Source organism: Ursus maritimus, unplaced genomic scaffold, assembly GCF_017311325.1.
Source record: "Ursus maritimus isolate PB19 unplaced genomic scaffold, ASM1731132v1 scaffold_7, whole genome shotgun sequence".
Classification (NCBI taxonomy): domain Eukaryota; kingdom Metazoa; phylum Chordata; class Mammalia; order Carnivora; family Ursidae; genus Ursus; species Ursus maritimus.
In genome coordinates, this window is record NW_024426885.1 from 12,700,675 (window position 1) to 12,726,372 (window position 25,698).

Here is a 25,698-nt window from a genome sequence, read left to right on the forward strand (position 1 = left end):
TTTTCAAAATTTCTCCCTAAATACAGATCATTTCCAAAGGCAAATCTTTAGAAGGCTTTTTGGTTAGAAATTCAGAGCTTCATACATTATTTTATTTTGAGGTTCCTTAATTATTGATTACCTTGAGAAGTCTATTTACATAAAGCAAATACAGTGTTTTGCTTCAGGAGAGTTTATAAGAGTCTCCCTTTTATAGTATCCTCTGCTTAAAAGTCAAAACAACTCCCTGAGAACAAGATGTTTTAGTCCACGGTTAAGAAAATACTCACAGATTAACTTAATTCAATATCACACCTGGGTGTAGCATGGCTAGGACTCCATCTGAGCCCTTCCTCACTCTGTTTGCTCTTCTCTTTTTGCCATCGGGTCGCTCACCACATTACGCACCCAAGCAGATAGGATGGCGTACCCCATGCGACATTCAGTATGGGAGGAGCATCCCCCTAGAGGAACAATTTAATGCGTCGTTCAAAGCTCTGAAACTGTCACATGACTGCTAGATTGGGCAGCCTGCCCAATACCTGAGCAGAGCCCGATAGACAGCTCCTAACATCTAATCTCACACTCAGTGTCGTGTGTTCTTCAGTTAATAAAAACCAAATGCACATTAATTCAGCATCTTCTTTGGAACACGGTGTGTTCACCTGATTGTCTCACCTCATTGATGAATCACAAATGTGAGTTTGGCTTTAGCAAGACCAAGCCTGGGAAAACGTGTAGTAGGCAAGGTTGGTGTTCTGAGGCTCCACCTTCCCCAGGAGTGTCCCCCTGGCCCCGCCCTTTCCTCCTGCAGCCCTCTAGTCCTTCTTCCCCAGTGAAAGCCACCTTCCTGACACCAGCTCGTCCTTCAGGCACAAAGCAGTGCAATTAACCAATAAAGCTTCCTGTGTTTTCACTCCCAAGATTATCTTCGTCTTGAGTGGGACAAATCTTGGCAAAAATATTTAGAGACCAGATAAACGTTCCTGGGGACCATCAAATAATGAGACTGAGATCAAAGTTCTTGGTGATTAGGGATATTTTACTTGTAGACTTGTTGAACCCCATGGGGAAGATCTGCTTCCTTTCCTGGCCCATGTGACAACTAACTCTCTTTTTGGGGAATAGTTTACTCACATACAAAATGAGGGTAACATCTCTCTCGTATGATTGCTGTGATGTTTAATTAGTTACTATGTGTAAAAGCGGTTGGAATGGTGCTGTCATTTAGGAAATACTCTGTTCATTTTTTTAGATATTCTTCTCCCCTTTCTCTTTGGCCTCCTCTTCTTCCTGGAGGAGGCAACGTGGCAGAGAAGTAAACATAGAGAAGAGGTTGGAAATGAGGTGATCCTGGGTTCGGATCTAGATTCTGTTATGTGATAGTGGGCACATAACCTTTCTGAACTTTAATTTCCTTTAGTATAAAATAGAGATTATACAAGTATCTCGTCTTGTTATATTAAGCGAGAGAATACATATGTGGTGCTTAACAAGGTATTTTGCAGACACAGGTTAATGAATTATTGCTGTTGATGCTAATAAAGGCAAAAGATGTACATACATTTGTAGTCAACAGCACAGTTTTCTAAGTATTAAATTGACTCTTACAGTCTCTTAACTAAATATGGTGGCAGCTCGTTTGCCCTTAAATAGTAACAGTTTACAGGCTTGTGAACGATAAATACCATTTCCTTTATATGAATATTTTCCCACTATCCAAAACAAATAAACAGCAGCAAAACCCACAATAGTATTATTTGGGGGAAACATCCCATTGCAATACTAAGGAGGTGCTAAGTGAGTAGGTTGTTATTATGAAGAAAGCTTTAATATACGGGAAAGGATGAAGTATATGTTAATGAGACTTCAACAAACAAAAAAGTAGAAAAAAGAAAATATAGAAGTTCTGTTTGAGGGGTGCCTGGGTGGCACAGAGGTGAAGCGTCTGCCTTCGGCTCAGGGCATGATCCCGGCGTTATGGGATCGAGCCCCACATCAGGCTCCTCTGCTATGAGCCTGCTTCTTCCTCTCCCACTCCCCCTGCTTGTGTTCCCTCTCTCGCTGGCTGTCTCTATCTCTGTCGAATAAATAAATAAATAATCTTTAAAAAAAAAAAAAAGAAGTTCTGTTTGAAGTAAAATTGTGGAGAAAGTTCCTTGAGTTTCTTTTTAACTGAAAAACTAGAAAACTTGGAGTCCAATGGTCACTTCTCTGCAGCTGACACCACTTGCTGAAACTCCCAAAAGAAAGACCTGCTACTTTTTCTGTGAGGGAATTCCTGCCTTTTGTAACTTCTTGTGCAAGTTTTTCTCTGCCTCTCAGGACGCATTCTTCAAACAATCAAAGGGATACCGAAACTGCTATAGTCAAAGGAAAATCAATTTTAATTTTATATGACGAATTTTCACAATGCCACACATAATTGCAGTACAAGGATAAGAATATAAAAGTAGTGACAGAATCGGAGTAAAACAATTAAAAGGAACAGAGAGAGGGCTCCTCTCTTGAGCATCTAGCGTAAGTGAAAAGAGGAAAAGATTCCGGGGTGAAATTGACCAGTTTATAACTGCGTGCTTTGATATAAAGATCTAAAAAACCCCAGGTCTTCCCACTCGACCAATTCCCACATACATAAGAATAATATTGGAACTAAAAATAAATAAATAGATGAGTAAATAAATAAATAAGTAAGTGAATAAATTTTTAAAAATCCTGTTGGGGGAAAAGTTCAAACACTTCTAAAAAATTATTTTTTGTCCCAGCATCTTCAGAGTTCCATTACCATTTATGATTATATTTAAATATAATATGTCAGGTAATTGCCTTCATATCAGCAACAAAGAAACCAAAGCATAAACCATACTGACATAATAACTGTCATCTACAATCTGGTTCTGGCTGTTTCCATTAAAGCTGAGTTTCACTTCTTTCTTGCATAAAATCTGTTGCCAAATCCTTTATGCTTGTAACCTCTTTTTCATACTTTTCTTGAAACAGGAAACTTGGTTTTTGTTTCCGGGTTCAGTGCTGTTGCCGGTACTTGTCACCTAGGTCATTGTGCCGCCTGGTCACTGGCTTCCCCATGACAGCCTGTAAACCTCCGTCAGCCCGTCTTTAAGGCTCTCCATGGTTTGATCTTCACTCAACTTTCCCGTTTTTTTCTGATGATGAAATGGGTTTAGGTTTAAGAAGTTTAAGACGTTGAACCTAGTTGCATGTATCTTTGTGACTGCAAAGTCCAAAGTCTTACTCTTAAACCATGTTACTCTTCCCTGAGCATGACCTAAATTTCCCTAAAGTGAATTTCCCTATCAGATACACCTATTAAGTTCTTTACACCCTCCAAAGACCAGCTGGTAGTCTTCCTTTCCCAAGAAACTCTGCTGCCATACCTATCTGATTTTATTGTCTCCTACTCACTGCAATATAACACTTTGTTCTAATCTCAAAAACAGCACTTACCATTGTCTGCTTTATATTAAGGTTATTTACATCTGTCTGTCTCCCCACTAGCTTTTGGATTCTTGGATGGCAGGGACCACGTCTTATCTGTCATATGTAATTATCCTTCCCTTTTATCCTAAAACAGTTAGTATTTCCCACAGTGCTTTGCATCTAATAGATATTAAATCAGTGTTGGATAAATTAAATTAAAACTCCATCTTACAAGAAAGTGGGGTTCTGTGTTTTTGAAAGAAATTTCAGTGTTTTCTTTCAGTTCCAATGGCAATTTTTATTAAAAAAATAGTAATTATTAACTAAATGTTCCTGGATAGAAGAATTTTTCTCAACAAGAATATATTTTGTTACATTCTGAATGTATTCTGTATAGGTAAGGAAAAATTTATGCTATGTGTATTCATTATTCATCATTTAGCTATTTACCAAGGGCCCAGTGTGTAGCACTGTAGGGCATGCGACAGTTGAGGTGGTGCCAAATAAAGAGTATCAGTCTTTGATCTTAAAGACTATAACCTAAAATGAATGAATTCTAACAACAATAGTAAGAACCCATGAAAAACACAAGGATGTTTAAGAACATAGGCACCTATCTGAATTAGAAATGCTTCCACTTCCAGTCATGGCCAAGTAAGCTCTGTCTGACCAATCTTTCCACTGATAATAACTCAAGACTCTGGAACAAGCAAGAGAACTTCTTGAAGGCACTAGAGAGTGAACGAAAGCAGTCATACTGGAGAGATTGGTTACTTGGAAGAAAAGGATGTCAGGAGAAGTTTAAGTTTGTTTTACAGTTCTTATCCTGAGGGGAGGCCATAGTCAGCACTGTGTAGGGAGCTTAGATATTGAACAGAAATCTGGTCTACTGGGAAAAGGGTTTGTGTTGACCATAGCTATTAAAAAGTAAAAGGGAATCTTGAAAAGAAAAGAGAGAGAAGGTGAGCCTAAATTCTACGTATAACCTATGCCGAAATCTCTGGATGACCCTTGACCTATGCAAGTGAAAGGCAGACTCCAAGCAGCCCAGCTAACCTAAAATAAGTGAACTTGTGTTTGGGCTTCCACCTACCATGGGGAGCTGGAGCTTGTACTCCGGACTCAGCCATTGAACTGCCAGTTTAAAAAAAAAAAAATGGTGTTCTTTGGAGGCACATAATATAAGCTAGAGTTTCTGCAACATATCATGCACAGTTTCCAGGATAAAATCCAAAATTCCTTATTATATAAAGAAATGGGAAAATGTGAGCCATTTCAAAAGAAAAGAAAATCAGTGGAAACTAATGCTGGGATGACCCATGTTTGAATAAAGAAATAAGAATTTTAAAATAGTTATGCTAAAGGAATAAAAGGAAAATATAGTGAGTGAAAACATGGGAAGCATCAGTCAAGAGATAAATAAAAATTTTGGAACTGAAAAATAAAATATATAAAATTAAAAATTTGCTGTATGGCTTAACAATGGCATGGATATGACTTAAAAGAGACTCAGATGACCTGAAGATACACCGTTATAAATGATGTAATCTGAAAAACAGAGAAAAAATTGTAACAAATGATCAAAGCCTCAGGGTCCTGTAGACCAATAACAAAATGAAGAGTGGAATGAGAAAATGGAGGCAAAAAGACCAGTTGAAGAAATAATGGCTGAAACCTCTCCAAATTTGGTTAAAGATACCAATTTTCTAGTTCAAGAAGTTCAGCCAGCTCCAAGCAAAATATGCAAAATATAAACTGCACATCTAGAAATATTATAGTCAAACTGTTGAAAACCAAAGATAAAGAGACAATCTTGCAAGCAGCTGAGAAAAGTGACACATTTCACACTGGGGAACAATAAGTTGATGGACCTCTAACCTCTTATCAGAAACAACAGAAGCTAAAAGCAGTGGAACAACATTTTTCAAAATAATGAAAGAAAAAAATCTAGCAAAAAAGATCCTTTAAAACTGAAAATGAATGCTACTTCCACCTACCATGTAGAAAGCTGGGAAGAACATCATTTTTACCATAAAAATAAGAAAGTGCTCAGGAGACTGAGTTTTCAGGGCAAACAAGTAGCTGGAGACCCAAGGAATGACAGAACCCATTAGGGAGAGGTGAGCACTGCCTCACTTGAATAAAGAACAGAGAAGTAAGGAACAAAGAGAATGTGGAACAAATAGAACATAACTAGAAATATAATAGATTTAAATCTGACCATGTGAATAATTACATTAAATACAAATACTCCAATTACAATTAAAAGACAGAGATTGATTGGATGAAGAAGGCCCAAGTATATATTGTCTATAAGAAACACACTTTAAAGGTAAAGGCATCCATGTTTTAAGAATGAAATAATGGCAAAAGATGCCATGAAAATACTACTAAAAAAAAACTAGAGTGGCTAATATAAATGTCAAACAAAGTAGACTTCATAATGAAGAATTTTGCCAAGAATAAAGATAGCAGTTACACAATGACAAAGAGGTCAAATCACAAAGAAGTAATAAAAAACGCATATATGGGGGCGCCTGGGTGGCACAGCGGTTAGGCATCTGCCTTCGGCTCAGGGCGTGATCCCGGCGTTGTGGGATCGAGCCCCGCATCAGGCTCCTCCGCTATGAGCCTGCTTCTTCCTCTCCCACTCCCCCTGCTTGTGTTCCCTCTCTCGCTGGCTGTCTCTCTCTCTGTCAAATAAATAAATAAAATCTTAAAAAAAAAAAACCTCATATATGCACCTAAAACTAGCTTCAAATACCAGAAGCAAACTGATAAAAATGAAAGGAGAAATAGATATATCCACAATAACAGTTGGAGGTTTCAACATTCCTCTTTGATAATCAATTGAATAAGTAGACAGAAAATCAGTAAGGAAGTAGAAAACCTAAGCATCACTATCCACTAACTTGATCTAGTGGACTTTTATGGAACAAGCCACACAACAGCAAAATCTGCATTCTTTTCAAGTGCGTGATCAAAATTTTAAAATTGCATTTCTATTCAATAGAAATGAACAGTTACAAATTGAAATTAGAAACAGTACCCTGTACAATATAGCACAAAAACCTTGAAACACTTGGACAAAATCGGAACTATGTACATGACTTACAGGCTGAAAAATCACAAAATATTCATGAGAGAAATTAAAGAAAACCTAAATAAATCAGGAGATAAATTGCTCATGAGTTTGAAGACTCAGTAATGTTAGGATGTCAGTTCTCTCCAGATTGATCTATGGATTCAATGCATTCCTGATCAAAACCTCGGCAGTATATATGTTTTTAATAAAAGTTGAAAAACTAATTCTAAAACTTGTATGAAAAAACGGACAACTAAAATAGCCAAAACAATGTTTTTTAAAAGATTTATTTATTTGACAGAGAAAGACAGCCAGCGAGAGAGGGAACAAGCAGGGGGAGTGGGAGAGGAAGAAGCAGGCTCCCAGCAGAGGAGCCTGATGTGGGGCTCGATCCCATAATGCCGGGATCATGCCCTGAGCCGAAGACAGACACTTAACCGCCGTGCCACCCAGGCGCCCCTAGCCAAAACAATTTTGAGGAAAAAAAGAATATGGTTGGAAGACTCACCTTACCCAATTTCAAAACTCACTGTAAAGCCACTGTTATTAAGAGAATGTGTTATTAGAAAAAGTATATGCGTGTAGAACAATTAGACAGAATTGAGAGTCCAGAACATAGGTGTCCATAAATGTGATTAATTTGATTTTCAAAAAAGGTGCAAAGGCAATTCAGTGGATGAAGTAGTTTCAAAAAATTGCCCAGAAATCAACCTTGATTTATATTTTGGACCATATACATAATTAACTTAAAATGGATCATCGATCTAAAATCTAAAATTGTACAAGTGTCTAGAATAAAACAGAGGAGAAATATCTTTGTGACCTTGGGTAAGGCAAATATTTCTTAGACATAACACAAAAAACACAAAACATGAAAGAAAATATCAATAAAGTGAACTATTTTAAAATTGAAAACTTTTGCTCTTTAAAAGACACTGTTAGGAAAACCGAACCACAAGTCACCAGACATCACGAATCATTAGGGAAATTAAAATTAATACCACAATGAGATGCCACTATAAACCTATTTGAGTGGCTACGTTCTTTTTAGAGTCCCTGGTGGAACAACTGGAACTTCTATACATTGTTGATGGGAATGGACAATGGTACAAACACTTCGGAAAACAACTGGCAGTTTTTTATATAGTTAGACTTAATCTTACCATACAATCCAGCAATCCCCTTCCTAGGTATTGATTTACGACAAATGGAAACCTTTGCTCACACAAGAACCTATATGTGAGTGTTTTAGCATCTTTGTGATTATTCATAATTGCTAAAGATGGAAAAAAAATCCAAATATCCCTCATCTGGTGAATGAATAAACAAATCTGTTCTGGCTACACAATGAAATGCTACTCAGCAATACAAAGGAACAGAGTGCTGATGTATTCAAATGAACGATCCTCAAATTCCTAATAGTACATGAAATAGGCCAGACTCAAAAGACTACGCACTCTCTGATTTCACTTACATGACTTCATTCTGGAAAAGGCAAAACTATGAGGACAGACAACATCTCAGTGGTTTCCAGGACCGAGGGTGGGAGGGTGGTTTCCTGCCAAGGGGCGTAAGGGAGCTTGGAGTGATGGCAGTATTCTGTATATTGATTGTGGCAGTGGTTACATGATTATATGCATCTTGTATACGCTCACAGATTGTGCACTATAAGGGGTGAATATTATTGTGGTAAATTCTACCTCAATGAACCTGACCTTAAAAAAAAAAAAAAAAGAATGGACAGGGCGCCTGGATGCCACAGTGAATTAAGCATCCAGCTGTTGGGTTCCGTTCGACTTTGATCTCAGAGTCCTGAGATAGAGCCCTGAGTAGGGCTCTGTGCTCAGCGGGGAGTCTGCTTGAGATTCTCTCTCTTCCTCTCCCTCTGCCCCTCCCTACTGAGTGCACTCTCTCTCTCAAGTAATTAAATTTTAAAAAAAGAATGTAGGTGAAATAAAGATATTTTCAGATAAAAGAAAATTAAGAAAATTCAGCGCCAGCAAAACTACACTATAGGACATACTAAAGGAAATTCTTTAGAATAAAGGTAAAGGGAAGCAGATTAAACTCAGGGCCAGAGGATGAGATGAAGAATATTGGAAATAGTAAACATGTGGGTAAATGTAAAAGACTAGTTTTTTGCTCTTTATTCTTTTATTTAAAAAATTTCTTAAGAATTTATTTATTTGACAGAGAGAAGACACAAGCAGGGGCAGTGGCAGATGGAGAGGGAGAGGGAGAAGCAGGCTCCCCTCTGAGCAGAAAGCCCAACACGGGGCTCAATCCCAGGACCCTGGGATCATGACCTGAGCCGAAGGCAGACACCTAACTGACTGAGCTGCCCAGGTGCCCCTGCTCTTTATTCTTTGAAAATACATATATGATTTAAAGCAAAACAGAACACTGTATTGTGGCATTTACAATATATGTAGATTTAATACATGTGACATGTGTCAAGAACAGTAAATGGGCTTGTACAGTTTCAAGATTTCTCCATTTTGTATGAACTGTTAAACTATTAGCCTTAAGTAATCTGTGAAATGTTAAGGATGGAGACTGTAATTCTTAGAGTGACCACTAAAGTATAAGACAAAGAGGTAAACACAAAAAGCCAATATGTAAATGAAAGTGACGTTCTAGAAAGGACGTAGGAAGTGAGCGGGGGAGAGGGATGGCATTCCCCTAGGGATACTCAAGCCTGGAGGCAGTGTGGCAAGGTCTGTGTGGCCGAGTACCAGGTTAGGTTGGATCACTGAGCAAATGTCTATTGTTCGAGACCACAGAGTGGACTGTGCTTTTCGTAACTAGAATAAGATAGACAAACTCAGCCAAAGTTTCAAAATAGAAAGCACTTCAAAACAATTTCCAAGATGGAACCTTGCAAGGGTAAGATTGTACGAGGCAGATCATTCAGGATGTCCTCAGTTTAGCAAATACATAGTTTCAAGTACTTATTTCCAAAGAATTACGGGAAACTCAGAATCATTATTTCATTGGAGACAGTATCCTAAATGCTGACCAGATTCCCGGGCCTCAGAAGATAATGCCACATTGCAATAAAATCGAACAAAATAATTAAATGATATGCCAAATAAGAAACGACTCTCCCTTACTCTGATTGGTGGAAACTTTGGAAGACATTCTAAAGAGTTCTTTTAGACACATTCAGGTGAGGTGCTAGTTCCTTATTTAGTTATTTCACTTTAAACTTACAGCTTTCTTTTTCTTTGCAAGCACATCATCTTGTGCTTGACAGTTGGGATTAGTGTGGTGGGTAGTGGTGCTTAATAGGTCGCAAAAAAGATGTTGGAGAACAAGACACCACAGTTCCTAGGCTAAAACTGGAAAGAGGTTTCTAGGTGGGGTACCTGTATCTGTGAGGAGGAGATCAGTTGACATGGAATTTCCAGATTCTGAACTGTAAGGATCAAAGGAGAAGCAGAGATCACTTTTTACCTTCTCTGCACCAAGAGGAAAATGTGTTGGGTCGCTCTGGAAGCAGACCACTAGGAGGCCACCTACACAACCAGTACTCTCCTGGAACAGCTTTGTTATTCTTTTTTTTTTTTTTTTTTTAAGATTTTATTTATTTAGTTTTAGAGTTATTCCTAGGAGTAAATTGAGGGTGTGGTGCAGAAGGTGGAAAGGAAGCAAAGTGGCATACAACAGGCTGTTTCTGGAGGGTATTTGGAAGACTGATTTAATTAAAATTATTTGATGGGAGTTCATAGTTCATAGTAAAGGGAGGTATCCCTGAAAGTTGGGTTGAATTTATAAAACTGAAGGCGGAATATGAATTGGTGGAAAGCAGGGAGCAAAAATAAGGTCAGAGATGTGCAAGCAAGAATGAAAGGATATGAATGAATGAGTGAATGGATGAATGGGGAAAATATTAGACTTGATGCTTAATATGCCCCCATCCTCCATGACCATTGCCTTTGTCCAGATGCTGACCACTTATTCCATCATGGTCTTCCAGCTGCGTGCCTTTCATGTTGGCTCAACTACCTCCAAATTCATCTTTCCTATTTACAAGACTGTCATATTAATTTCCCTGGAGAATCTACATCATCATACCCTTGGCCAGAATTCTTTCTCCTTCACTGTATTAAGGCAGAACTTGTCTGTTTGCCTGGCAGAAGGCTCCCATAGTCTGACCCCACCTGGTTTTATGTTTTACCTAAACCACAGCATTCTCGCCTCTCTGCATCGGTTCATGTGATTCTCCTATGTCACCTTCCCCATTTCCCTTCATTCGATGCATTGACATTTTCACTTCTGTCACCCACCCATCCTCTCCGCAAACATTTACTGAGCGCTTACTACTTGACAAGGGCTGTGCCTTCAAAGGAGCTCACGATCTATCCAGGCAGACTGACTGATGGTGAGTAATGGTATCTCAATGGAATAAAGCCCTAGTTGTGCTGGGTATCATGTATTATGAAGACATAGAGAAGAAGAGCATGAACTGCATGAGTCAGGGAAGGTTTAACTTAAGAGGTAATATTTGATCTCGGTTTTGAAGGATGAGAAAATGTTCCACAGGTATAAAAGAGAAAGGGTGGCACCTGGGTGGTGCAGTCGGTTAAGCGTCCAGCTCTTGGTTTGGGCTCAGGTCGTGATCTCAGGGTTGTGAGATCGAGCCCCACGTCAGGCTCCATACTCAGTGCAGAGTCTGCTTAAGACTCTCTCTCCATCTCCCTCTGCCCCCCCCACCATGGTCTCTCTCTGTCTCTCAAACAAATAAGTAAATACATCAATCAATCAATCAATCAATCAATCTTTGAAAGAGAACGCTATCCCAGTCAGAGGAACTAGCCTGTGCTGAATCCCACCTAGCTTACGTTTCCTTTCTGCAGGACTTCTATAGTTTCTGCTTACATCATGCACCTCGCAATTTTAGTACTTATGGTGTAACATGTATAATTTATAATTACATTAGATGTCTCAGACTACAAACTTCTTGACCAGCCAATGCATATACTTCATTCGTATTCTCCTTGAACCTTAACCAAGTGCTATCACTGGGCACATAGGAAGGACCACGGAGATGTTGATAGCTTAATCTGGTAATCTGTCAACATTTATGGACTCCTTATATTTTTTGGTGCATTTGTTCCAACAGAACTTTATTTAGGGTACTAAAATTTGGATTTCATATACTGATTTCATCAGTAATGAACTATTGTTCTTTTGATTGTTAAAAGACTGAATTTTTTTAGAGCAGTTGCGGGTTCACAGCAAAATTGAGGGAAGGGTACAGAGATTCTTCCACATATTCATTGTCTTCCACACATGCATCGCCTCCCCCATGCTCCATATCCCCCACGGAGTGGTACATTTGTTATAATTGATAAACTTACATTGATACATCATCATCACCCAAAGTCCATACTTTACACTGCAGTTCACTCTGTGTTATATACTCCAAGATTTTGGACAAATGTATAGTGACATGTATCTGTTATTATGGCATCATACAGCATATTTTCATTACCCTAAAAATCCTCTGTGTTCTGCCTGGTTAGTCCTCCTCCCTCCGACACACACACACACACACACACACACACACACACACGCTCACTCCTTAGTTTTTATGTGTAAAGGAAGGAAGCTAATATTTATGGTAGTAAACAACGACGGACTACATGCTAGGTTCTGTGTTAAAAGTTTCACACATGTTCCTTCATTTAGAGAGATTAATCAGGGAGTGGGCTGTTTTGGAAGATGAAGGTATTAGAGAAAGGGAGACAACTATAGACTTCAATGTAGCAAACCAGAAATGATGAAGAGAATGCCTCTAATGGGATTTGATCACTTGCTATGCACAAAGGGGGATGGAAAGAGAAGACACATTTTGCTCCTGAAGCCTCTCTTTTCATAAGCTCCCACCAAGTACACATCCCCCTCGGTAGCAGTGATGTCCATACTTTGCTGACTGTACTAAGCTGGGATTCATTAGGAACTTCACCTTAAAAGGGGCAGTGTGTGACAATGAAAAGAGCATAAGCTTCAGAGTCCAGTGACTCTTCCCACCCCGGTTTTCCATGCTACTAGCTGTGTCACATTAGGCAAGTGTCTTAAACCCGTGAAGCCTTAATTTCCTTGTCTGTAAAATGGATACAATAGTAACTACCTCCCGAAATTACGTGCTATCAGTTGCAAAATACCTAGCATACAGAAATGCTCTAAAAGCCTTCCTCTCCTGCCCCCCCTCTTCCTACGTACAACCTATTGGAACTGAAGAAGTTTAAAGTACCAGACATGACCAATAAATAAAAAGTGCTTTTCTTCAGCAACATCCTTTATTACCGACATTTTGTTTCCCCAAATGTTAACTCTTGCTGATGTCATAGTGTTAGTTGTTCAACATATTCTTGGAAGGCTAGCAGTGTTTATAGATGCTTCAGTTTGCAAATTTAGAAAACAAATTCAGGTGGAGAAATTATCACACGTTTCCTAAAATTCAGAACTCCCTTGTTTCTATTCTTTTGCGTTAAGTCACTAGACTACTTTTTCTTCAATGCAGAACATGAAGCATTTTGTACAGATGGAAATTATTCTCTTTCTCAGTTTCAGCAAGAAGGACATTTGTTATATGTTCAACAAAGTCATATTCAGTTTTCCAAGCTGAGAAATATTTAAGGGATTTCATTATATTTGGGGAAATTTTCATCAATCAGAGATTTAACAGCTACCAAGAAAGACCTCCACAATTAATCTTTTATAACATAAGTGTGACTTGTAATCTCCACACTAAGAAAAAGAATTACTAAATATGGGGGGAAACTCTTCATAAACTATAATATTTCTTGGCAAAGAAAAACTACTTTATGATTTTTAAGATATGTTTGAGAATTTAAATGAAACGTACATGTTTGAAATTAGTGCCAGATGCAACACAATTCAGGCCCAGTTCACTAGCTGCATCACAGTTACTGTGAGTTAGTAAAAGGCATTCAATAATTCTATGTTTCATAGAAATCTCACAAATACAAGTATTTCATTCACAAAATGCATGGTTTGGCAGGTTTCCAGGGCAGGAATTTGCTGGAGGAGAGGTAAATTTATTGATTAAAATAAATCAAATGACTGACATTTCCCCCCAGAAAACTGGCAAAACAATGATATTTGGAGACTGGAAGTTTTACAACCAGAACCAGAAGAAAAGTTTGAGCTATTTGCATTTATTTACATTTATTATAGGATCCAATAATGTGACAGAGTAAGCAATCAGACATTTGAGAATTCTCAAATTTAAAATTTTAAAATACATATTTTTGGAGTAGGACTTTCTAAAAACTTTAATATGAAATCTGGTATTTGTGGGTCTTTGGATGAATTGTAATTATGTTCCTCCTCTGTCCTTTATATATTTATATGCAATGAGTACTCTGATGGAATATGTGCAGAAACAGTTTTTAAACAGGTCAACATCACTTCCGTCCTACCCTGTGTCTCAGTTCTTCCCCCTCTGTGCTCTCTTTCTCCACTCTGGTCACACTTCCACCAACAGCATTTGTTATGAACCGAATGTTTATGTACCCCCAAACTGCTGTGTTGAAACTCTAACCCCACTGTGCCTACATTTGGACATGGGGGCTCTAAGGAATTAATTAAGGTTAAATGAAGTCATAAGGGTGGGACCCTGATCCTCTAGGATTAGTGTCCTTATAAGAAGAGGCACCACATAGCTTCCTCCTTGTGCACACATGTGTTCTTTCTCTACAAACACAACAGGAAGAGATCCTGTGAACACACAGCAAGATGACTGCTCCCTACAAGCCAAGGAAGAGACTCCTGAATGAAACATACCTGCCAGCACCTTGATCTTAGACTTTCCAGTCTTTAGAACTGTGTGAAATTAATTTCTGTTGTTTAAGCCACCCGGCCCGTGGAATTTTGTTATGGTAACCCAAGCGGACTAAGACAGTAATTAAGAGGCCCAAACGCAACGGCCATAGCAACACTTTTATACACATCGTTTCTTTAACTGCCTGACTTGTTAAAGATTTGGATTGGGGGAAAACGCTATTGAGACCTGTACACAATTGGCCACGAGCGTTTCACACAGATACTGAAATCACTCAGACCTGCTTCTATTCCAGAATCAGAGGTCAGCAGGAGAAGGACTTGAGCGACCCAAGCTTGTCAATTCAGGTTTTATGATGATTCTGGGGTTACAGAAAACTACGCCATAAACCTGGTATATCCGTCTGGGAGACTGGGGGGGGGGGGTAATGGATAGTTGCCTAATAAGCTTAAATATCTGTTTACACTAAATCATGATATATTAGAGTGCAATGCAAAATTCTTATACATTTTTAGAATGCTTCAAAGAAAGGCATTATAAATAATGTTAACAACAGTAACAAGTAGCTGAGACTTAAAATTACTGTGGGCTAGGTAATGTGTGAGGATTCTATGTGTATTTTCTTTGATCATCCTCACGAAAATAGGAAAATAGTCTTATTATTACAGAGCGCTATTTCAGAAAGCGGAAGCATTTCTAAAATAGCCCGCACTCTCATCGCTATCACATTATTCTGCTTTATAGTCTTCATAGCACTTCCCCCCCTTTTTTTCTTATTTTCTATGCTTCTCCAAACCCCTCCTCGGGGTCTGAACCAGTGGTTGTCAGGGAAAAGGGGCTCAATAAGCTTTTAGTCAAGGCCACACATCTGGTCAGTGTAGCAGATGGTAAGCACCAGGAGAGCAGGAGTCCGGACTGTTTTCCGCTAAGCAGACGCTGGCAGGATGCCTGCTCAATAAATTTGTACAGAAGGAAAGAAGGAAGGAAGGAAGGAAAGAGGGAGGGAGGGGGGAAAGGGTGAATGAATGGAAATGTCCCCAGAAGAGCCTAGAGAGCATCTAGAGCGGACCTGCCTCCTTGGGGGGAATGAATTCAATTCAAGGTCTAAGCCAGCACTTTCCTCATCGCCAACACCAGCGAGCAGCAGGGAATGGGGAAAAGAACAAAGCCTTTAAAAACGTCCAGAAGAAAGGGAGAAACGGTGAGAGAAAAGAAACATAAAGAAACGAATTTGCCGCTGAAAGCGGAGCTGAGCGCGGCCGGTTGCCATGACGACCCCGAGGCCAGAACAGCCTCAGTCCATTGGCTGAGATGCCGGAGCCAATGGGAAGGCGCGGTGTTGGCGGGGTCTTAAGATGGCTGCCGGGCGGCCGGCTCCTGACGGGTGAGTACCGCTGATCGCGGGGCTGCTTCCCAGCCGCCCCGAGCTCCGACTTGACGGTCCGGGAGAGCCGTGTGCGGGGAGCGAGCGAGCAGGTGGGGGCGACCTCACAACCTCACGGCCAAGCCAGCAAAGCCCCCGCCGGGCTCACGGGAGCGTTGCTGGGGCTGGCCTCCGCTTTACTCGGAAGGGACGTAGCAGCGCCTTCCCGAGCCTGTTGGTGGGAGAGGGGTTCTCTGTCCTACCCCGGCCAAAGTGGGAGGGTGAAGAGGCTTTCGATTGGGGAAACAGCCTCCTGTTTACAACTGCGGTAGCCCGGGGAAGAGCTGCAGTTAATGGGAGTGTCAGCGGGCTAGACGTCCTGCATCCGAATTTGCGGCGCTTAGTTCTGTGCCCGGGACGGGATTCTTCCCGTTTGGGGATCGGAGTGTGGCACTGCCGCCGGCGAGCCTGCCGAGTTCCGGGTCGTGCAGCCCAGCAGGAAGAGGTGTACCTTTCTAGAGACACCCTCTTGCAGTCTTGAACCTTGTAAGTATTCTCACAGCAGCATCCGACTTAAAATGAACCTCGAAATGTTATTGGTTAACTGTAAATCTTTCCATGCAGGGTCTTGGGACGTGTTTTCCAGGCCTTGACCAAACAAATACCGGCTTGTATTGGAGCATTGGCATACATACAAAATCCTGCCAAATAAATAGTTTGGGTAACCAGACTGGGAACTTAAATTCGAAGTCAGGCCTCTGAATATAGTTGTACTTTATCTTTTTTGAGAAAAGACAACATACTTCATGAATAGGACGTTTACGTTCATATCGATACATGCTTGAGACTATTTTAGTTAATAGTAAATTATTTAACGTGATGATAGATGGTGGTTTATGATTACTATACAAGATTAAATTCAGATCAGACAAAAGTCAGGTTTCTGTGGTTATTCCAATTGAGTACAAAATATGGGAAATAAGACAGCTTCATATGGGGAAAATGGAATTGAAATTCTGGAAGATTAGAGACAGGAGACATTTACCCATTAAACTGCTCAGATTGGGTTTTGGCAGTCGCCTGATCTTCCAGGATCAGGACAGAAATGTGACATTATTACCCAAACCTCTGAATGTGATTTTTACGGATACATTTTAGTACAGCATCTTACATAAGTTTCTGCTTTTCAAGAGTATGAAGAAATTTTTTCTTAAGCAAATTTTAACAAAATTACAGGCTAGAGTCATTCTTCAAGGCCACTCTCAAATCTTTGCCTCCAGGAATATATTACTACTTAAATTGCATCCTCTAAAAGTTTCTAAGTTGAAGCCTTAGGGTTCTGTTTTTGTAAAATAGGCAGATCACAGTGCCTTAAGCAAGTCAGTTTCCTCCCTTGTAAAAGGGGTTTACATAGTAATTTCTAGTTGTTGTGGGAATTAATGGTAAAAGAATTTCTGTCACATTGTATGTGACGTTGTTTATATGTGACATTGTTTATATGCCATATATAGCATTGACTTGTTTTGTTTTTCTTTCTGATTCTGTTTCTTCTGTGTAACTGGGGTCTCCTGTGCTTTCTCTAGAGCATCTTTCAGGTGTTTTGTCTGACATTCTGTCTTCCCGAACACTAGAAATCTTGGCTATGGTGGTGGCGTTGAGTAGAGAAACCTTACCCACTGGGGAAATGGGGTTTAATCAGTATTGCATCTGACTGGTATATCACATCTCTTGAGAATGGCAGAGTAATTTTCACATTTAAAGGATAATTTGGAATGATTTGCTTTAGAATAAAGGCATGGGGTGAGAGACATTTCAGAGTATTAGAGAATCATCCTTAAGAGCAGCCAAAACAGGAGTAAACACCAGGCCTAACCTGGTACCAGTTGGTACCATAGTACGATTGGAAATGTATGAGTGACGTGTATATACTATGAATTCAAAGACGCTGTTTTCAAGCATGAGCCCAAAGCAAGTCACAAAGCAGCCACTCCATATTGGCTGATTTACAGTTGAGCTGTTGCTCACATGGGCATCTCCACTTTGCAGGCTCCTTGGTGAGTTATCTGTGTTTGTCAGTGGCCATGGAGTTGCCCGTGTGTGTGTGTGTATATGTGTGTGTGTGTGTGTGTGTGTATTTGTACAGTCACAGGAGAATGGCATGTCACTTTAAAGATGTTCAGGAATTGAGTTCAGAAACACCTGTTATTTGAATTTTTCCTTATTTTATGGATTTGGAGGTAGAATCTAGTTTCTAAAATTTATTTTAATTCTTTTTTTCCGTGGGCACACACAAGAAATTTTCATACCAGTCAATGTCATGCTGAAGACAGTACGTAATGCCATAGCATCAAGAGCCAAAAATAGGTGATTTTGAGAAGGTCCAAAATGTGATCACAAAATGCTTGAGAGCTGATGGGGAAAGGCAACTCCAGGGCACTGGAGAGTGCTCCCCAGGGTGACACACGTTGGGTGCCCAAAGCATAGACACACCCTGTAGGGATGCTGAGGCAGTGCTCCAGTGGAAGAACTGTGCCCATGGGAGAGGCACATGCCTTTCGTCAGCAGCCACAAGTCTGGGCCGCGTGGTACTTGGCTGCTGATGGACAGACGCTTGCCATGTGTGTAGAATGTTGGCTCTATGAGGTTAGATATTTTTGCCTGTCCTCATGTCTTAAAGAGTGCCTGGCAGGTGGTGCTATGGACAGGGAAAAGAAACAGTGGTTTCAAATATAGAACCCCAATTTTGCTAAGAAAAGCTGAATCTGAAATTTGTTACTATCCTTAAGTTCTAAGATGGATAATGAGCCTAAAGGTATATTATATGTCAGTGGCAAAGTCACGTTGGAACTTATTATCATTCCCCCTCCATCTACTCCTCAGAACAGGAAAAATATTTTTATCGATGGCATAACATCTCTTTTTCAGTATTGGCATATTTCACATGATGTCTTTTGTGCTAACAGAGTATCTAAAGATTACTCATTCCAACTATTAAAATCCTCAGGCCAGGTTTAAGGATGGATCCAGGTTTTATGGGGCTTGGAGCTTATATAATTTGGGGTCTCCTCTTTAAGAAAAGGATTGCAGATTCTAAATAGAAAATTAGGTATAATGCTTTGGGAAGACTTGTGTAAAAGAGGAGCCTTGACACTTAGGCTCCATCATCTTCCTGCTTCTGATTTTATTGCTCCATTCAGAAAACCAGACACCAATATTTTTTATAGAAATTCATGTTAGACTGTGGAAATCAGGGAGGTAAGTGATTTGCATCAATTGCTAAGTGAATGCATCTCAGCCTTAGAAACTTGAAAACTACCTTGTGAATGCTGCCACACATAATAGAAGTTGTAAAAATATAATAGGTGGCCACAGAAATACTGATAGCAAAAAGAGCTCAGCATCGATCAAGCCCCTAGAACCTCCCAAACATGGTGCTGAGTATTTTCAGAGCTTATCTCATTTAATTCTCAGAATAACCCTGTATACAATATAACTATCTTTCTATTACAGCAGAAAGAACTGAGGGTCAGAGGTGGTAAAAATGATTTCCTCATACTGCTAGTATATGATGGGGTCAGGATTACAGCTGGAGCAGTTAGATGTCAGAGCCCTTGTTCTTAAAAAGCCAAAAGAGTATTTTGATGAGGTTGTTTCAGAGGGCTAACAACTGAGGAGCCTGGACCCAGACTGCCAAAAATAAGATCTGATTCTTTGGACCTGGGGGGAGGTCCTTAAAGGTTATCTGGAATCCATTATTCAGATTAATGCAAAATCCCCTGATGCCTTTGTCTCAGAGACAATGGTGGTAGTTTTCTCATTAGGTTAATCACAATAGGGGCTAGAAAACACAGCATAAAAGATTTCCATCTTGCATTTTATTCCTTTAGGTTGATAGTAAATCATTAGCAGTACAACCAACTTCTCTTTTTTAGGCATCTTTTGAATGAAGTGGTTTTGACTCAGTATAATGCCATGTGATTAATAGTGAAAATGTACTCAATTATCATAATTTTAGCAGATGATTATAACTCCAGTTTTTAAAAATCATTTTTTATAAACTTAACAGTAGTTAATATTCTCTCTACCAGTGGGCCATATGGCTAATGATAAATATTATCCTGAACTTTAACCTTAGTTTTACTAAACACGATATTGTTGCTGAAAAAAGCTGTATGTTTTTGTTAAATTGTTAGGATTAACATTTAATACTCCACTTGGTATTATTTTAGCAAACGGTGTAAAATTTAAAACTAGGACATTCTTTTTACTGCCACGCTTTCCTCAAACTACTTGCACAGCCTAAAAATTTTCCTTTGAAAAATTGTTTTCCTGCTCTTTTGACAGTAAGTCCCCTGAAAGTTCAATTCAATATCAGTGAAACATCTGACTTTCTTTTTTAATTGTGATAGCTTGAAATACAATATTATAAATCTTAAATTGTGTGGAGTATATATTGTTAGGCTTTTAACATTTTTGAGCAATGAATGCTTTTACTGAATTGATTTTTTTAGACAGAATTATCCATATATTAGAGAAACCAGGTCCTGTTTTCTTTAAGTCGTTCACTGTAGGTGCATCTTATAACAGACTTGCTTAAACTACTTCGTACTTTTTAAAACATCTTATACAAGCAAAGATTTTAATTCTTTTAATATGGAAGGTCTATCCCATTTTAGATTAAAAGAAAAACGTCTAGATGGATTGTTCCCAAACCATTGGGATAATTACTAGACTCTTGGGGTTTTAAATTTCTTTCCATGCCCACTTTGTATGGCTAAATTCATCTTTTTTCCCTTTAGAAGAAAAGATGTGGAGTGGGCTGCTACCTCCTGGCCTAAATGAAAGTGATATTGAGTTGAATTCTGAAGATGAAGCCCCATTAGAGAACTCTGGACTTAACTTACAGGAAGATAAAGAAGATGGGGCCATTACAAAAACAGAGATCTCCAATTTCCCAAATGATGGACCAAAGCCTGGAGAAGAGGCAAATGTAAATGCATACAAAGAGTGCCCCTCTGGGATTCCCCTCAATATGTGGCATGTAGGTTTTCTCTGATGTGTTCTTATTGAAGCCTGTTCATGTGTGTTTGTGAATGCTCCTGTGTCTGCCATGGTCAGGATGCCAGTTCTTGGGAGGTAATAGGTAGGGAATATTGACTCAGAATATTGACCCAATATTGGGTCTGTGGTCAACGCACTGAATACTCAGCTGCTTGCTTTCATCTTCGTGGTTTTTATAAAAAGAAGAAGAAGAACATTTAGTGGGATTAGCTACTTTGCTTAACATAATACACGAGTTTCTGTCTTAATTTGATCTCTTTGTCATCTGTATGAGTCATTGAATTTTACTCTCAGATAATCAGATTGACCTACGTCGAAATAAATGAAGGTAAGAACTCAGATTGTGAAAGAGTCTTAAAAAATAGAGTATCTTAAGAAGAACTGAACTACTTTTGTTAAATTTGTATTTTTATAAATGCTAGAATATATTTTTATTGCTTACCATGATTGTGATTTTTTTGAATGTATGCTTTGCTTCAGAATATATTTACTACTTCTATCTCTCTCTCTCTCTTTTTTAATTTTATATAGAAATTTCAAGAGTTGCATAAAAAACATTCTGAACAGAAAACTTCAGGATTCAGAAGGAAAAAAAGAAAACGCTCCAGGAAAGGTGTTTTGTTTTAATTCAAGTTAATTGTCAATAGTGCTAATGTTAAATTGTGACTAATTGAGCTCAACAGTTTTTAATAAGCTCTAATTTTGAAATAAAAAATCTGGTATTTATATTTTGTGAAATCTTTTCAGGTAAATTGAAGAATGAAGAGGAGTCTCACAGGTAGGTGGAGTTTAAAATATTTGTCTATTCTAGACAGTATTGTAAAACTTGTACCAATAGTTGAACTACTTACCTCTGAAACATAAGAACTAGTTCTTGTGATTTGTAATTGTAGCAACCAATTAAAAACACTAAAAATAAATTATTGTTTGTGTTGCAGTGAACAGACCGCAAATGAAACCCAGTGGAAGGAGCTTACTCAGTATTTTGGAATCAATGATAGGTTTGACCCCCCTGTTAAAAAGAAAAAAGTTGACAAGGTAAGATCTTTTTCTATCACATCTTATATTAGCTAGTAGAAAATGTTTTGTAATTAGCCTTGCCTAAGGTATTATCCTCATTAATTAATTCAGTGAAAAAATTAAAATGCCTGCCGTATGTGAAACACGGTGCTAGGTAAACAAGTAAATACATAGTTACAAATCATTTTAAAAAATGGTGTTAAGAAGGAAATGAACAGGATGGTGTGAAGGAATTAAAATGGAGGCCCCACTTTAGTTTAGGTGGTCAGGGAGGGCCTTTCTTGGAAGATGCCACTTCAGTGAGACCTGAAGAATGGGAAGGAACCATCTATATACAAAATGCTCGTGTAGAGGTGCTAACCTGGGTAAAGGTCCTGGGGAAAATGAGTCATCATGGGGCATTTGAGTAACTGTAAGAATGTTAGCCTGGCTGGAATGGAGTCAACAGGGAGGAGAGTGGCCCAGAATAGGATCAGAGAGGCAGGCAGTCAGGGACCAAACTGTGAAGGACTTGAAGGGGCAGAATAAGGAATTGGGTTTTAGTTACAATGTAGTTCAGAGTCATTCAAGGGTTTTAAGTTAAGGGAGTGATAGGATTGGAATTATGTCTAGAAAGATTGCTCTAATGTGGAGAATGGGCAAAAAAACAGGAGCAGCAAAAGTAGACAAGAAGAGAACAGTTAAGGGACTCTTTTAGGCACAAGAGGTGATGGTTTGAACAAGAATGGTGCTGCTAAAGATGGAGAAAAGTGAATGGATTTGGGGTCTACTGTAGGAGGAGAATGGAGAGTATTTGCCTCTGATGCTTTGTGAAGTGGTGGAGAGGATTTGGGGCGTGAGGAGAGGAAGAGAGCCATTCTGGGTTTTACCTTCAGCAGTGGTGTGAATAGTGATGCTAGGTACGAAATGGGATGGTGGGAGGAGAAGATTTAGAGTGGGGCCTGTACAAAGTTCATTTGGGGCTTGGGTGATATCAGTAGGCAGGAGTAGAGAGAGGGTTGGTAGAATGAGGCAGGAACTCAGAGGAGAAGGAGCTGGAGATACACATTTGGACGTCATCAGTCTATAGATGATGTGAATACTTAGCAGAGTCTTGAATGAATGAGTAACTTCCGTATTCACATCGGGGAGTGTGGACTCCAGGAGCATGAAAATTGAGCAGTGAATGGTAGGGCTAGAGGCTCAGGGGCCTGCCTGGTTGAAGCCCAAGTGTATTGTATCCTACCTGTGTAGACAGAGTCCTCCTTCATGGATCATTTCTGTAGACTACTGTGTGTACATAGAGACCATTCTGATTAATCAGTATTTCTTGTGGAACAAACCTCAGATATCAAACCCATCATCGGGTGGTATTGAGTCATTGAGGGCATGTGCAGTAAGGAACTGACAGAGTAGAATTTTGCATGTGAACCTTTTGATTCCAATTTTGCTAAGAATTGTCATTTAGTTCCTAGAGCACCGGGGAATTGGAACCAGCACCACTTTCTTTTCTTTCCTTTTCTTTTCTTTTTTTTTAAGATTTATTTATTTGAGAGAGAGAGAGCATGCGTGTGCACGTGCTCGTGCATGAGGGGAGGGGCAGAGGGATAGACAATCTCAAGGAGACTCCCCACTGAGTGAAGAGGCCGATGTGGGGCCCGATCCCAGGACCCTAAGATCATGACCTGAGCCGAAATCAAGAGTCGGACCCTTAACCGACTGAACCATCCAGGTGCCCCAACCAGGATCACTTTCTGCCATGCTGATTTCTGCTCCTGAGCAGTGTTCAAGCAGGTGCACAAATGTGCTTACATTCTTACAAAGAAAGATCATTGGTCGAGTTGAAACTGAAACCCAGGCTTTATGACACCATTCTCCATTCTCTAGCTTCACTGCAGATGGGCTGGTCAGCACTTTAAAATGCAGTTGCTATGCTCTTGACCCCTGTGATTCTGGTGGGCTTAGAGGAGGGATCTTGTGAAAAAGGTGCTCTGGACTACGTAAGCCATAAACCTTGATTAAGGTTACACTAAGCATGAGGGAGGAGGGTCATGGCTGATGGGAGTGGGCTGGTCTCTGGCCAACCCGCTGTAGAGTCCCCACTGCTGACTACATATTGTTTTGAGGGAAGGGATGGTTAAATATCGATTCTTATGGGAATTTTTTTTTAAAGTTTTACTCGTGAATGAGGTGGTCTTTGATCTTCCATTATTTATAGTATTTGTTATGTTTTCTGAGAACTGTTAACTTCAGAATGTCTGAACTATTTCTTAGTGAAGTTGTTAGCCATTCCAAGAAGTAAAAAATTTGAATGATTTTTTTACAATCTCTCCAAATTAGAATTTTACTGTTACTCTACATATTTGAATTTGTACCTTCTTGATACTGGCCAGATATGTCTAACTCTTAATCTTTGTCTAAAATTTGAGATTTATATAGTGTAACCTTAATAAAGGTTAGGATGACTTGTGAGAAGTCTTTTAAACAATTCAGATTTATGAACTAATGTTCTGTTTCACATTATACATTGGATGTACTCTAGGAAAAGAAATTTAAGTCAAACATCATTTTAAAAACAAGATTTCTGTTTAAGGGGAGTCCTCTCTAAATCCTTTTGTGATCACTCATTAATCCATTTTATGAGTTTGGATTTTCTTAACAGTAGACATTCCTCTGTACGAGTGACATTCTGACTAAGAAAGTTACAGCATTTTTCTAAACAAGGAAGCTGGTGCTGGCCAGGCTTGCCTCTGCCCAGGATTTTGCCAGCACTTACTATACTATAAATAAATGCAAGCATAAAAGGAAAAGAAGGATTTAGTGAGGCCAAATTATGTCACGTTCTCTTGGTAGTTGAGCACGAGTGCGTACCCGCCGGTTTGCGCTCCTCTGGTTTGGGATCACTGTCTCACTGTTTTACGTGCACCCCTTTTGCCGTCATGCTGAAATCTACTGTGAATCCAACAGAGTAAATAGACATTAAAGAATGTCCACATTGGAGGCACCAAGATAAAAGCTAAGAATAAATGGAAGTCCAGCCGATAATAGCTACTGCTCAAGAAATCTAGAGAGGATCATGAAAATCTGTGATGCAGTTTGGACAAAACTAACATGGATTTCGAGTCCGTTATTTTATTTCTCTGGAGCAGAGGTTCATCTGTTACCATATCTGAGAGATCCCCTTTATTCTGTACGCACTCAGTCCTCAAGAATGGTAAAACAAAACTTCTTAATCTTGTGTCTGTTGTGCAGTCCTTCCCCACGTCCTGCCCCCCGCCCCACGTTTTCTTTCTTTCTTTCTTTGCTTGCTTCCTTTTCTTCCTTCCTCCTTTCTTTGGAACACTGCCAAGCTAAAACTGTTGCTCAACCAAGGATGTGTATTTACAACACTGCTGTCACCTGCTTTCCTGACAATGCAGAGAGGACTGGTTTTTTTTTTTTTAATGTGATTTTCTTACCATCCAAAGCTGTTTTAAAGTGTTCTTTGTGTTAATTACAGCTATAGCAGTGTTTCTGTATTTCTGGGATTTACTAATTCTGTAATCATAACATACTAATTTTGAATCTGTGGGAATTTCTTTAGAACAAATTTTACTCATTAATTTCATTATAAATATCATAAATATTCTTTAGTTGAATCAGTTTGATTAGTCAGCAGGCATTATTGAAGTAGTTTTATATATACTTAATGTATACTTTTTGGCATGAAAAATCCGAGTTAAATTTTAATAATTTTAAGAGTGATTACAGAGTGTCTTTGATAATTTTTTTAATTGTTTATGAGAAGAAACTTTAATTGTATAGTGTAGCTCTTCAAATTTTTTTTTTTTTTTTTTTTTTAGCAGAATGCTTTTTCCAACCAAAATCTTACTTGGAACTCCAGTACTCAGATGAGATAAAAGACTGACAGCCTGGGTAGGGTAGTGGTCTGGAGGAGGTAGAAGTGGGGTGGTGGAGGGG

The 25,698-nt window shown here is 39.2% G+C and overlaps 1 protein-coding gene across 3 annotated transcripts in view; it reads left to right on the top strand.

Annotated features, from left to right (window-relative positions):
* Positions 1 to 15,634: 15,634 nt before the first annotated feature.
* FAM204A (family with sequence similarity 204 member A) overlaps positions 15,635 to 25,698 on the top strand; it is a 33,250-nt gene continuing 23,186 nt past the window's right edge. Inside the window, exons 1-5 of one of the 3 annotated variants that reach the window (XM_008685027.2) lie at positions 15,635 to 15,699; positions 20,478 to 20,719; positions 21,271 to 21,352; positions 21,487 to 21,517; positions 21,678 to 21,777. In XM_008685027.2, coding sequence (XP_008683249.2) covers positions 15,639 to 15,699; positions 20,478 to 20,719; positions 21,271 to 21,352; positions 21,487 to 21,517; positions 21,678 to 21,777 — 516 coding nt within the window. In that variant the 5' untranslated portion in view covers positions 15,635 to 15,638. The other 2 variants (XM_008685040.2, XM_008685033.2) reach the window with 2 other exon arrangements.